The sequence below is a fragment of the Hippocampus bargibanti genome, linkage group LG01 (assembly GCF_051943395.1).
Source record: "Hippocampus bargibanti isolate YZ-2025 linkage group LG01, ASM5194339v1, whole genome shotgun sequence".
Taxonomy (NCBI): Eukaryota; Metazoa; Chordata; class Actinopteri; order Syngnathiformes; family Syngnathidae; genus Hippocampus; species Hippocampus bargibanti.
In genome coordinates, this window is record NC_142734.1 from 2,846,723 (window position 1) to 2,862,238 (window position 15,516).

Below are 15,516 nucleotides of genomic sequence, written 5' to 3' on the forward strand. Positions count from 1 at the left end.
AAAAAAATTAAATACAAATACAAATACAAATAAAAAATAATAAGAAAAATAACATAGAAAAAAATACATAGAAAAAATAAAATTAAAAAAATAAAAATAAAGAAAAAAATACATGCAAAAAATAAATAATAATAATAATAATAATAATAATACATTTAATTTAGTGCCTTTCAAAAATCTCGAGGACACTTTACAGTCACAAGATATTTTTTCCATGGGTGAGCAGCGGCAGCCACACGCGCCAGCGTTCACTCAACCCGGAAGTAACTCAAATAGATAGATAGCTAGCTAATAGATACAATAATAATAACACATTTCATTTCCAGAGAAGGCCAACCTGCACCTCTATTAAGTTCAAATGTGCAGTAAATGTGACATGAAGACGTTTCAAAATCCCAATAATGTTTTTGTTTGCTAATGTGTCAACAGTTTGCGTACCTGCGATACTGAACAGACTTTCGAACTATATCGCACCAGGTGCAATATTCCTCTCAATTACCTGCAATCATCTCATAAAAGCCCCACTGCAACTCTGGGAGGTTCTCGTCACTAATGGATTTCTGTACACAAAGCACACACACAAACACACACCAACAGACACCACGATAATTCTATTAAATTAAGTCTCTTTCTTTCTATCAAGTTTCAAAATAAAGGCTTGTGCATTTTAACCAGGCTTTAATGGGAATTTCTGTATTGTAATACAAATTAAAGCATTTCTTATCTTAACATGCTTGACACTGTTGCTCACCATGTGGTGGCTGCACTCTATACATTTATAAACAATGTGTACATTTTTGGGGTCTTTGCACATTAACTCATTCACTGCCAGACGATGTACAAAAATGTGTCCGCTCCAGTGCCAGGGTTTTTGGCATTGTCACTCGAATTCCAGGACCCACAGAATATTGAGTTTTAGGACTACAGTAAAGTCTCGTTATATCGATATCGGATATATCGATAGTCCCGGTTATATCGATACTATTTCTATGCACGCACGGAGAAAATTACATGCAAACAGGGTCGGATATATCGATAGTCCCGGTTATATCGATATTTTTTCAGACTCCCTTGAATATCGATATAACGAGACTTTACTGTATATGTATGTTCAGTATTGTGTTGTATTTTGGACAGCCACCCTCATTTCAAGCTCATATAACTCCAGACTCATATAATTTAGGAATTAACTCTTTGTTTCTGATGACAGAAGAGAGTCTCAGGTTTCTTCCGCTGCATTGAATGTTTATGTAGTCCTAAAAGTCAAGATTCTGTGGATCCTGGATTTCAAGTGACAATGCCAAAAACCCTGGCACTGGAGTGGGACACATTTTTTGCACATCGTCGAGCAATGAATGAGTTAAATATGTGAAGTGTTGTAGATTCTCTCAAAACCTGATGATGAAATATTTCAGATGCTTTCCGAATCACAGTTTAGCCTTGTTGCGGGGGCTGTGTGTGGGGAGTCTGAATGAGGCATTGTATTTCATCATTTCCAAGTGCAACGCAGTAGATTTCCCATTTTTGAACCAACATTTGGTTTAGTCAAAACGGTAAAATGGACTCTTTGAACCCCCTTTTTTTTTCAATGATGCTCACAATAACGTGATCATGCAACTCAATTACCGCACAGTCTGCACCAACCAATATCGCGTGGTTGCCTTTGTTCAGCACGTTTTGAATGGGATCTTCGCTGGTTATGTTTATAGGATATGCTAATGCACTGCAGCTTTAGACACGCCGGAAGCATGTTTGTTCCGTTTCTGAGTTTTCTGAGGTAGGACTCTCAAAACATGATTCACTCATCTTTCTCTCAAATTTGACATCATCTTCATTTCTAACCGAAGCTAACATACCTCCATCCGTTTACCATGTGACGGACGCTATGCAGGATAGTGATACCTTGCAGCAACGAAGAGCTTGCCATTTTAAAACATAGTACCCACATCCTCGAAGCAGTTACAGCGAAAAGAGCGCTGCAGTTTGTCACTGGTCTGTTGCCATAGTAACCATTAGCAGAGGAACTGAGCGCTCGTTACTCTGAAACAAGTAGGAGATCCAGACGCCCCCCCCCCCCCGCTCTCTTTATCTTCCTCCCCCTCACTGGGTCCCATGGCTAGTTCATTAGCATAATGATTCACAGCTAGCGGACCTTCAAGGGCCGCCGTTTGTGGGTTTTAACGTTGTCAACGGAGCGTTGTCATTGTTAAACAAGTTTGTCTTCACCAAAGCCTTTCGTCTGTATGTAGGATGCTTGTTTTGTGGCGATTGTTCCCCCGAGATAAAAACATGCCCTTAATTTGCGTCTGAATCATTAAGTGCATGGTCAACGACTGCATAATGTTGCCTATTACAATCAGGTGACACGGAAGACCGATGCAAATACCGTGTCACTATTCCCCACACTTTATACCCATGAGCCTTTGCTTGTACTGTACTATGAGTTCAACTTCTGGCATGAACCGAGACTGACATTTTTTGTACATGGTAACAAATTTGAAGGTACGTCCGAAACCTTCAAATTTGTACAAATGACGGCTGAAGAAACCTTCTCATCGATGGACCACTTCTGTACGACTGAGAGCTTACACAGACGTATGGTAACTGGGTACTTTTTACGACAATTGCAGATTTAAAAATAATTGTAATGTAAAAATTTAAAATACAGTGATACCTCAACTTTAGTGTAGCAACGTTTTGCCTTACAAACATTGAATTAGTGAGAATCTAATCTTGGCATATGAGCTAGTTTTCGGCAAACGAACCAAACCACACAGCGCCACAGTGGCTGGCGGACTAGTTTTTGTCACCCCCTTTGACTGCGGACGTGGTTTGTTATCGAGTGGAGTACATTTGCTCTTATGGGATCGGAAAAAAACCCACAAACGATGTGTGCGTTTGTGTGACTTAGCGTCCCAGTACCACGTCTGTGTAAGCGCTCCTCAGAACTGGGACCAATCATAGCAGAGTCCGGCACCGCCATGTCTGCACAGTAGGGATATATATAGGGCCTAAACTACCAGTAAGACTTTAGTTTGCTGACGAAGTTTCCTTGATAAGAAGCGAAACGTCCAACACCTTCAAAGTAGAACAGATGACGGCTGAAGAAACCTTTTCATCGACCGTCCCAGTACCAGTATGCTAAGTCGACCATTGCTACGTGTGGCTAAGGGTTTTTCTATGTTGTCTAAGCAACGGTCTCAGGCGATAGAAAAGGTTGAAAAACTTCTGTTGATTTGGATTCATGAAAATCAGCTAGCAGGGGACATTGTGTGTGAGGGTATTATCACCGAGAAAGCACGGCAACTTCACTCGGATATCAGCCAGAGGCAACTACATCAATGACCATCACAAAGGTAAATAAAACGACTTTCTTATACAGTACAGTTTATTTCTTGAATAACGATTACAATAGGACATTTATTACACATAAAATAAGGTAGATTTTGTGTAGTTTTAAGGCTTATTTGGTAGAAAATTATTTTATGGGGACCTGGGAACGGATTATTCTCATTTTAAAGGTTTCTTATGGGAAATAAATGTTTGGCAGACGAATTTTTCGCCTTACACACACTTTCTGGGAACCAATTAAGTTTGTAAACTGAGGTATCACTGTATTTCAATCCTGCTTCCGAATCATCTAGCTGGGTCATAAGATTACGCAAACATGTGGCCAAACTCGCTGATTTAGCTACTCAAGGACACTTTACAGTCACAGGATAAGAACAATTACGGTGTTTTGGCAAAGATTGGAACACTACGATGGTATATCCCCTGTGACTATGTTCAAACGCTATCCAAACTGGTAGAGGTTCCAGTCTGAAGGGAGATGGGCAGGGACAGCAGTTACTACATTGGACCGTTTATGTTATCAGGTTACAAGGAGCAGGAAAGGCTTAACATCACTGTGGACTAGCCGTGACACCTCGTTCATTCATACCCGTGAAGCATTTTACCTCAAAACACGGGGGGAAGATTAGACCGCGTGGCACCGACGACTAGCTGAACTAAGCGGTGGACGGGTGGGACTGGATAACTCAATTCATGGTCCATCTGGTCTTTTTGAATTCCCCCTCTCGAGCAGCCCTACACAGAGCTCTGTCACCTGACCTGAAGACAGCAGGGCACTCTCATCACTCTTATCATATCTCTTGTTTTGTTCTGTTTGTTTGTATTTTTTTTTTTACAGTGATCTGCAACTTCCGGTCACCAATATGTCAAGCCCTTGTCCTGGAAATCGGGGAGACTGTCCAGATTCTGGAGAAAAGTGACGGTAAAGTATTTCCTGGATATAATTCACAAACAATGGCTGTGCAATGACACATTTTAATACAGTAAAGTCTCGTTATATCGATATCGGATATATCGATAGTCCCGGTTATATCGATACTATTTCTATGCACGCACTGAGAAAATTACATGCAAACAGGGTCGGATATATCGATAGTCCCGGTTATATCGATATTTTTTCGGACTCCCTTGAATATCGATATAACGAGACTTTACTGTACTTTGCAAGAGATAGCAGAAAGGAAGCGTGCACCCTACTGAGCATTGTGCAAGATAGCCAGCAGTAACTCCACTCCGTATGGACCCGGCAAGCTGGCTTTCATTCTGGTAGTTTTGCAGTATTTTTCGAAAACTTGAGGAATAGAAAACCATTAACATTACTGGTGAATATTCTCAAAAAATTATTTAAAAAACGTAATGTCAGAAAACAGGGACTCATTTTGTGTACTTTGACTATTGCACATCTATCTATTGATCTATCTATCCATCTATCTATCCATCTATCTATCCATCTATCTATCCATCTATCTATCCACCTATGCATCTATCTATCCATCTATCTATCCATCTATCTATACATCTATCTATCCACCTATCCATCCATCCGCCCACCTACCCACCCACCCACCCAGCCAGCCAGCCAGCCACCTCCTACCTACCTACCTACCTACCTACCTACCTACCTACCTACCTACCTACCTACCTACCTACCTACCTACCTACCTACCTACCTACCTACCTACCTACCTACCTACCTACCTAGCTACCTACCTAGCTACCTACCTACCTACCTACCTACCTACCTACCTACCTACCTACCTACCTACCTACCTACCTACCTACCTACCTACCTACCTACCTACCTACCTACCTACCAACCTACCTACCTACCTAGCTACCTACCTACCTACCTACCTACCTACCTACCTACCTACCTACCTACCTACCTACCTACCTACCTACCTACCTACCTACCTACCTACCTACCTACCTACCTACCTACCTACCAACCTACCTACCTACCTACCTACCTACCTACCTACCTACCTACCTACCTAGCTAGCTACCTACCTAGCTACCTACCTACCTACCTACCAACCTACCTACCTACCTACCTACCTACCTACCTACCTACCTACCTACCTACCTACCTACCTACCTACCTACCTATCTTTCTATATAAAATGACTGGCTGGCTTGCCCCATTATTAGGCACATTGAACAGAGTCAATGAACCTTTGAAAATGAGTCCCCATTTTCTGACACATTACGTGTATCAAAACAGTGATTGAATCATCATCTCCAGAATGCATAATAGTTTAGTTAATGTGGTGTGAATATAATTATGAGACATAGTATGACTAATCTAAAATTAACATGTAGTTGGACAATGTTGAGGCAGTGTACAGTATATCAAACTGGCAAGCTTTCGTGGGCATGAATCGACAGCCAAGAAGCAGCTCTTACTTTCAGCTTCACTGTCGTGTATTTGGCCCACAAGTTAAGTGAGGATAAGCCGTTCCGATGAATAGATGTTTATTTGGTTTGCTTGAACATTTCAACAATGGAAAATAAACAATAATCTACTCATAAAGAGTCATGAGAAAAAAATTGCAATAAGCTCTATTGCGAAATGACAATTTATGCGATTACAAGGTTAATCGATCGATGAAAAAGAAAGAAACGTCCGACACCTTCAAAAAAGTACAGATGACGGCTGAAGAAACCTTTTCATTGATGGACCACTCCTGTACGACTGAGAGTTTATACAGACGTAAGGTTAATCGATGCAATAATCAATCAATGGAATCGTCAATTCCAAGTACGTGTATGTTCAAAATCAAAAACTTCTGTGGTGGCTTAGCAGTCGGTACATGTTCTCCATTGTGAAATTAGCATTTTTTAAATATACAGTAAAGTCTCGTTATATCGATATCGGATATATCGATAGTCCCGGTAATATCGATACTATTTCTATGCACGCACGGAGAAAATTACATGCAAACAGGGTCGGATATATCGATAGTCCCGGTTATATCGATATTTTTTCGGACTCCCTTGAATATCGATATAACGAGACTTTACTGTATTTTATTTTGAAATTCCACGATGTACCATGTTTTCTCAGAATTTGAAACTGATCTTTCTTTATTGGTTGTATATTAATTTATGGATTCTACTTTCTATATGGTTACACAATTGGTAACCAGAGTGTAATAACACACCAAATACACATCTGTGTATGTATTCGACAGGTTTAACAGTTTTGATTTTTATCTTGTCCTTCAGGTTGGTACAGAGGCTTTTCAACGAAGAAGCCTTCAATCAAGGTAACTTTTTTTTCAAATTGTTTTTGTTAGTGATGGAGAATAAGAAGTTTTCATATTTAAAAGTTCCATGCTGTTATATGCTTAGTCAACATGTGTGACTCAAATACACAATTGAAGCACAGACAACCTGGCGTCAATCTGAGGTCAACAGACACAGCTTGTTAAACTGTCATCTTCATCTAGGAGATCTGGCCTTGGACAGAATTTAGGACTTGGGAAACTCCTTTATCACAGTAGCAGTAGTAGGCTGAAGAATTCTGGACGAGTTGAAGTTTGTAGAGAAGTTTCTGAGGGACACCAAAGAAGAAGTGAATTGCAATAGTCAATCTGGGAGGTGACAAGACGATGAACGAGGATAGCAGTGGTGTGAGGAGTGAGAGACGGGCGAAGACGATTGATATCGCGTAGGTGGAAGTCCACAGACCGGGTTATTTATATGGGAGTGGAAAGATCGTGTGCTGTCAAGAATGACACCTAGGCTTTTCACCTGATGGGATGGAGAAACGGTCGAATTATCAATAGTGATAGAGAAACCGTTAGCTTTGCTCAAGGTGGATTTGGTACCAACGAGGAGAATTTCAGTTTTTTTCGCCGTTAAGATTGAGGAAGTTATGGGTAAACCAGGATTTTAACATGTGTATGAGGGACTGAGGCATGATGAGATTCATCTGTGAAAAAGAAATCACGGGGGCTGTCCATTCTCTGGGAATGTACTGTAGGTGTTTATGACTTCATGTTGTCTGTCCTTGTCCATTCCCATCAGCTATTTACAGTACTTACTAATAACCCTCCATTTTGTTGTACGCCTTGCTGCCCACACTGGTTTGCCCCCGTATTCTCCGAGCGCTTACAGACTTAATTTCAATTGCGGTGGCTAATTGCTCACATCTGGCAGATTGGAAAGACAAGCTGCAGAAGTGACATTTGGCACCGTCTCTCTCTTTCTCAGCGCTATTCTTCATTCTTCTGCGTGTTTATCTTTGCTTTGTTACCACTTGGAAATGACAAGAGCCTGATGAAGGGTTTCGAAATGCTTCATAAACTGGTAATGTGCACTGGAGTTTGTGAACAGTTTGCTTTGACCGAATAAACTGCTACGAGTCATGAAATAGGAGCGAGAGGGATCCCTACTGGGCTACTTTTTTTATTTGTGTTATTAGCTTGTTAATAAATAATGACATGTCTTACACTTGACACTAATTGCCCCTTTCCGAATTATTAGTGGTCTCAATTTAGAGCGATCAAAGGATTTAAGATTTAATGGACGAGTCCATGCGCACTGGGTTGTGCAGAAAACCCTAACCCTGACCCTAACCCTAACCCTAACCCTAACCCTAACCCTAACCCTAGAAAACTGTTGTGCAGTGCGTAAGCATTTTGCTTTTAGTACTTAAAAGCAGATTAACTCATTCACTGCCGTTCACGACTTTATTCGGGAATTGAAAATATGACGTAGAGCACCATTCCCATAATTGTTTCAGGTTGTTTTTTTCATGCTTGGGTGCTGATAAAGCGCTGGCCATGGCCTTTGGCAATGTTTTTTTTTGTTTTCCACAAAGGGGCAGCATTTCCCTTTTTTCTATGTTAGAGCTTTGTTCCAGCTTCAGTTGTTGTTAAAATGCTATATAAACCAATACAGTATCTATGTATTGCATTGCCTTTTGTACAGCCGCCCCCATTTCAAGCTCAAATAACTCCAGACCCGTACAATTTAGGAATGAACTCTTTTTTTCCTGATGAAAGAAAAGAGTCTAGGTTTTCGTATGCTGCATTGAATATTTATGTCGTTATTTACTTACTAATAGGAATTTCACTCCGCCAAATGTTGGTCTACCAAAAATTCATATCTTTCTTTAAATATTTCCTATAACTTTTATGCATGCAATATGTCCATGTTCAAATACATTCATGATACTGTATGTATGATGGATTTTGTGTCTGTACCATGTGCAAGAGATTTTCTGAGGCTTTAACTATTAAAACTATTTTTTTGTGCCGTTTAGATAACTTAAATGTTTTTAACTCATTCACTGTCAAACGTGCAAATAGTTTTTCTCCTTGTCGCTCGAATCAAAAGCCACAGAATATGGAGTTTTAGGACTACATAAACATTCAATGCTACGTAAGGCACCTGAGATTCTCTTCTTTCATCAGAAAAAAAAATTGTTAGTTCCTAAATTATATTGGTCCGGAGTTATAAGAGCTTGAAGTGAGGGTGGCTGTCCAAAATACAATTCAGAACATGCATATTGGTTTATATGGCGCTTTATCAACAGCTGAAGCTGGAACAAAGCCTTAAGATGGACTCAAGGCAAATTCTGCCCCCTTGTGGAAGGGAAAAACATTGCCAGAGGTCTGACCAGTGCTTTATCAGCACCCAAACAAGAAAAACATAACAACAAATTCGGGAATGGCGCTCTACGTCATATTTTCAATTCCCGAATAAATTCGTCAATGGCACTGAATGAGTTCAATCAATCAGAATCAGAATCAGTAGCGCCTGCTTGATGGGAGTAGCTGGAAAAGGTGGTGGGCAGGGTGCAAAGGGTCCAGTAAGATTTTCTGCGCCCTAGTTTGGATTCTTGCAGTGTGCAAGTCCTCGAGAGTGGGTAGGTCGGTGCCAATGAAATCAAGTGCAAATGACATTTTAAGAGTTCAAGATTATTTACAACAGTTTGTGATCTCCATATCGTGCTTAGAACAGAACTGAAGCAATCAACTGGGATCGTTGCACAGCTTCTATTTCAAAACCCACAACACAGTCACAAATCTGATCTCCAATCAATCAATAACCTAACCCCGTCAGTGTGTAGCAACTCTGTCCCTGTGTCTGTCCACAGGGGATTTTCCCAGTCAGCTACATTCACTTGAAGAAATCCACAGTGACCAACAGAGGGTAAGTTTCATTTCTTTGACAAGATCCTACATGCACGCAGCACGCGGTCCACAACTAATGGGAGTTTTTGTGAAGGTTCATCAACTCAAACCGAAACTCTGCTGTGCTTGCATTCAGGAAAAGCGCCCAAAATAAAAAGAACATTATCGGACAGGAATTTTCCACTGCAAAATAATTGCTACCATTGCTTGACCATTGCTACATGTAGCAATGGTCAACTTAGCATACTGGTACTGGGACGCAAAGTCACAAAAACGCACACCTCATTCATGTCTTTCGATGATCTCCTTCATCTGCTCGATCGTAATTTTCTTTTGTGTCCTCTTCGGCTGAACACTAGCCTGTGGTGGGGTATTTTTCGGTCCCATGATAGCAAAAGTACTCCACTCGATAACAAACTACATCTGCACTCAAAGGATGAGGGGGGGTTTAAAACTAGTCCGCCATCCACCGTGGCGCTGTTCGACCGTGTGGTTTGGTGTTCATCCGCCGAAAACTAGTCCGCCAGCCACGGTGGCGCGTTGGTTTCACCAATTCCATTTCGTCTTAAATCCCACTCATTCCTAAATGTGTTTTCTGGTGAGGTCTTTCGGTACACCCTCGTCGTCTTCATGCAAATATTGATGTCAGGTTGTGCGAGACGGCGGTGCCCCTGGAGGATCCCATCATCACCGAGACCACCTCGACGCTGCAGGAGTGGGGTGTCCTCTGGAAGCAACTCTACGTGGTGAGTAGCTCTTGATTCACCAGCTCACATTATCACTAAAAAGGACAAGAAATTCCTCCGTCCAGACACACACTTAACACCAATTGGGTGGGTTTTACTCAACAATCTTATGTCTGAAAAGATTGTTCAATAAGTTTGTCTTAGCTCTCTGTCGTACAGGAGTGGTCCATCGATGAAAAGGTTTCTTCAACCGTCATTTGCTCTGGTACCACCTCATAGGCTTAGTTATGCTGATGAGGTCATACCAAAGCAAACGGGGCAATCAGGCCAGTCGTAGACCCCATACTCAGGCAAGACAATAGAGTCAGGACAATAGAAGTAATCAGTGTAGCCGCAGGGAGTAGTCCTCTGCTCCCCCCCCCCCAAACCTGAGAGCAGGGACCAATCATAGCAGAGTCTGGCACCGCCACGTCTGGACAGTAGGGATATATATATATATATATAGGGCCAAACTACCAGCAAAAGATTAGTTAGTTCGCTGATGAAGCCTCTTGGATGAGAACCGAAACTTCAAAGAAGTACAGATGACGGCTGAAGAAACCTTTTCATCGATGTACCTGCGTTTTCACCTTTATTTGTGGTAGTGTGTCACTCATAAAGAATCTTTTACAATCATGACACATGACAGAGATTTTCTGGGGTGATTTGTAAGCAAAGCAGCTTTTTTGGTTGCTTCACTTGCATCCGCCGAAGGGGTTCATCCAGAAGAGGCTTTTCCAACACGCTGTACCCCCACGCACCCTATCCAATACATATTATCCCAACTCCTGTAGGAGATATCGTCTGAAAATGCAGTCCACAGCATTTAGATCAGTTAAGACTGTTGTCCTACTTTTTCTTAAGCTATCTATGTGGGACCAGAACTGGGTGCTGGACACAGATAATGGCCCACAGACCTGTCATACCCGATTTCATGCTCTGTCATTCAGCCCCTTGATTGATTTTGGCCTGCTTCACTTAGTATCATCTTCACTTAGTGGGCAAAAGTGATTACCGCCAACCTAAAGTATCCCTTAATCCAACTCCAGGGACAGGCAGAGGGGATTGAGGCTGAGATGATACCTTTCTAGGCTGGAAATGATTTTCTTTAATATTTTTATAATTTCGTCTGTGTAAGCTCTCAGTCGTACAGGAGTGGTCCATCGATGAGAAGGTTTCTTCAGCTGTCATCTGGACTTCTTGAAGATGTCGGACGTTTCGCCTCCTATCCAGCGAGCGAAGCCTTTGTCCTGACTAACATTTGTCTTGCCTTTAACCCTGGCACCTGAATTGGATTCCAGATCAACGAAGTTGAATTGATGCCTTTGTGGTTGTTAAATCAAAGATTCCCATTCGTATGACCTAAACAAGACTTTCTGGCTGATTTCACAGAAACATAAGGTTGATTTGTTCCACAAGCTACGTCACGTGATGAATGAGCTCATCGACCTCCGTCGGCAGCTCATCCAGGGTCATCTCGCTCAGGACCAGACCCGTGAGATCAAGCGGCACATCACTGTACGCCTCGACTGGGGCAATGAGTGAGTCTCACCTTCACTTTGTACATCGCTATCATATCTTCTTCTATTAAGCCAAAACTGTTATAATCACAGGGTTGCGTGCATGTTGTGGAATACGTGTTGCATGAATAAAAATTCAGATTTCAAATACAGTGATACCTCAGCTTACCAACTTAATTGGTTCCCAGAAAGTTTGTGTGAGGCGAAAAGTTCATCTGCCAAACATTTATTTCCCATAAGAAACCATTAAATATGAGAATAATTCGTTCCCAGGTCCCCATAAAACATAATTTTCTACTAAATGAGCCTTAAAACTACACAAAATATACCTTATTTTATGTATAAATAATGTGCTATTGTATTGTAATTAAATAAATAAACTGTACTGTAGAATAAAGTCGTTTTATTTACCATTGTGATGGTCATTGATGTAGTTGCCACTTGATGATATCTGATTATAATAATACAATAAAATTATTTATAATATAAATAAATTAATTATAATTATAAATAAATTATAATAATATAATAAAAATATAATAATATTTAATTTACAAGCACCTTTCTGAGCACCCAAGTACACTTTACAATAAAAACAATACATAAAACAATAAATAATAAAATAGCAGATTAAACTAGACCATGAAAGGAAGTTTAAACAGGTGGATTTTGAGGTGAGATTTGATCGGAGGAAGGGAGTCAATATTACGGATGTTGGGTGGAAGTGAGTTCCAGAGTTTGGGAGCAGAGCGGCTGAAAGCTCTGCACCCTATCGTGGTGAGACAGGCAGAGGGCAGACAAAGGTGGAGGGAGAATGAGGATCTGAGGGCCCGAGAGGGAACAGAGATTTGAAGCAAGAGTACTCCACTCGATAACAAACCACATCCACACTCAAACAAAAGGGGTGACGAAAACTAGTACGCCATCCAAGACTATATGCTCGCCAATTTAATGTTCGTGAGGCGAAAAGTTCGTGAGCTAAAGCGTTCGTAAGCTGAGGTATCGCTGTACTCTGTATTGTAATAATATTGTTCAGCATCAAACTGTCTGAGGAAGTTATGCACACACTACAGGATGAAGCATTAGTCATCATGGTACATTGCGACTGATGAAGCATTTCCCTCTCTGTCTGTCCAAACCCGTTTTCGAGTTGTGTTCTTAGATGAGTGCATGTCAAACAGATTCAAGTCAGGGCGCTTCTCCTTGAAGAAACTGGAAGGCCATATTCTGCCATCTGCCACTTCTCAAATCTAACTGAGCAATGACAGACATCCATAACCCAAATAAAGACTCAAGGCGGAGGTGGGGGGGGGGTCATCTTGATGGAGGCGGAGCTTAATTTAGCAACACTGGCATTCGGGTTTGCCACATCTGAAAGGACCGATACTTTGAAATGCTCCTTTTGGAAATATCTAAAATGTTGTCATCAAAGGAGCTAACTGTGATTGTTAAACGACGTCTCCGGACAAGTTGTGTCCATAATTTGTATAATGGCTTCAAATGACTTCTACTGAGCGTATTTTAATACAATTCCACCACATATAGCTATATTTTACGTTTTAAGACTCGCGCTGAATATTCAGGAAGTTTTGTTTTTGAGTTGGTGACGAGTCCGTACGTGACGTCACTAAAGGAACGCCCCTGACCGGAAAAATGACGCATTGTAGCAGGCCTTCCATCACGTCAATGTATTTCTCTGTACTTGTTTGGTCTGGGGACCTCGTGTTGCACCCAAAAGCCGCCAGAAGAGGGCGTCCAAGATCCATATAAGGAATTTATCAGCCTGTGGAAACAGAGGTGGCCAAAGGAGGTTGCCATTTTGTGCCTCTTTTTCAGTGAGACATTTCCTCTCAATGTTGGCTCAAAATGGCACGCAATAAATTCTTTAATCAATTGCAAACATGTATGCTTTCTTCTTCAGAACTATTTGAATCATATTCATAACTGGATGTGTAACAAGAAAGCATATTCTCTGAATCTGAAGCCATTGTTTTGATTCTCCAGCAATGCAAGACGTCTTGGCGTGACGTCACAAACTTAATTGGTTCCCAGACAGTGTGTAAGGCGAAAAGTGTGTATCCCAAAATTTAATTTCCCATCGGAAACCATTAAAATAAGAATAATCCATTCCGAGGTCCCCATAAAACATAATTTTTAACTTTCGCATTTTCTAAGCTTTAAAACTACACAAAATATACCGTATTTTATGTATAATAAATGTGCTATGGTATTATAATTAAAGAAATAAACTGTACAGTATAATAAAGTCGTTTTATTGACCTTTGTGATGGTCGTTGATAGCTTGATGGAAGGGAGTGGCCGGTTTCATCAGCATTAAACACTTGATGCGTCTCTGCGATAATTTTACCTTGTTCCTCATCAATTGTGATCTGTTTAGCTGGGTTGATAGCTGTTTGCATCAAGTGTACAGATGGCTTGTGCGGGTTATTTGTGGAGCCTGATTGATGGGATATTTTAACCTTGCAGTCTACACTCCGCCTTTGAACTATCCAAGTTGAAATGATTCCAAACTTCACTGTTTTTTATCCATTTTCTCATTCTCTATCTGTCGTCTGCCTGTCTCTTTATTGTTTAACGGCTTCACTCTCTCTCTCTGTCTGTAACACCCACTCCCTCACTGCTGCGTTCTTGACCAATCACGTGGTTTTAACCGAAGACTGAGGGCGAGGAATAGAGGACAAAAACAGTCAGCTGCCATTTTGTTATTAGGAGAACTGGCCCGTTTGCGAACGACATATCACTCATCGTGGCGCTACGTATGTATCCCGAAAAAACGTTTGTATGCCAAGGTAAAATTATTCATAAATTTAACATTCGTAAAACCGAAAAGTTCGTAAGCCAAGGGGTTCGTAAACCGAGGTATCACTGTACCACAAAGTGTATTTACATCATGATCCGCAGCAAAAGTGTTGCTCATTGCAAAGTGACATTGCTTGACCGCCATCATTTCTCTTTCATCAGGCACCTTGGCATCGATCTTGTGCCCAGGAAAGAGTTTGAAATGGTGGACCCCGACCAGATCAGCATATCTGAGCTTTACAAACTGGTATGTTGCCCGGAATTATTCTTGAAACGTTGCATTCTACACAAATACACCCCATGAATAAATAAACACAATAAATTAAGTATGTGAATGAGTGCTCTCTAAATTATAAAGTATGGCGTTTGCCTGCAGAATGTATAGACTACTTCTGCAGTATTATTCTGTGCGTGTATGAAGACGGAGGAGTTTACTGTATGTGATGTAGGCAGTGTAAATAAGTGTAGCAAATATCAAATCATCCAGAAGAAGCTGACTCACGAGACGGTGTGCATTCGGCTGTTGGAACAGCCTCCTGTGACCTGTCCTGTATGTTCCTTCCACCACCATATTGAGAGTGTCCTTCACTTGCAGGCACGTGACTTTTGCAAACCGACACTGCAGATGTAATGTCAAGTGACAGGAAAATACTTCGGATGAACCAGATTGAAAGAGAATCCCTCCTCCGCACACGCAAACACGCGCGCACACACACACACACACACACACACACACACACACACACACACACACACACACACACACACACACACACACACACATACGCGTTTTTATGCTTTCTGGGGACCATTTTTCGGATCATCACTTCTGAGGACCACCCTTTCCCCTTTCTGAAACATTTTTTGTGTTGTTGTGTTGTTGTGTTGTTGTGTTGTGTTGTTTTCTTTATGGTCCCCATAAAGAAAACAGGTTTTTTTGTCCCCATACGTCAA

At 41.1% G+C, this 15,516-nt stretch overlaps 1 protein-coding gene across 2 annotated transcripts in view; it reads left to right on the top strand.

Annotated features, from left to right (window-relative positions):
• dock3 (dedicator of cytokinesis 3) overlaps window positions 1–15,516 on the top strand; it is a 68,411-nt gene that overhangs the window by 4,022 nt on the left and 48,873 nt on the right. For both annotated transcript variants that reach the window (XM_088990316.1, XM_088990327.1), the window contains exons 2-7: window positions 4,190–4,273; window positions 6,580–6,620; window positions 9,461–9,516; window positions 10,147–10,243; window positions 11,615–11,763; window positions 14,725–14,809. In XM_088990316.1, coding sequence (XP_088846442.1) covers window positions 4,190–4,273; window positions 6,580–6,620; window positions 9,461–9,516; window positions 10,147–10,243; window positions 11,615–11,763; window positions 14,725–14,809 — 512 coding nt within the window. The remainder of the gene's footprint in view (window positions 1–4,189; window positions 4,274–6,579; window positions 6,621–9,460; window positions 9,517–10,146; window positions 10,244–11,614; window positions 11,764–14,724; window positions 14,810–15,516) is intronic.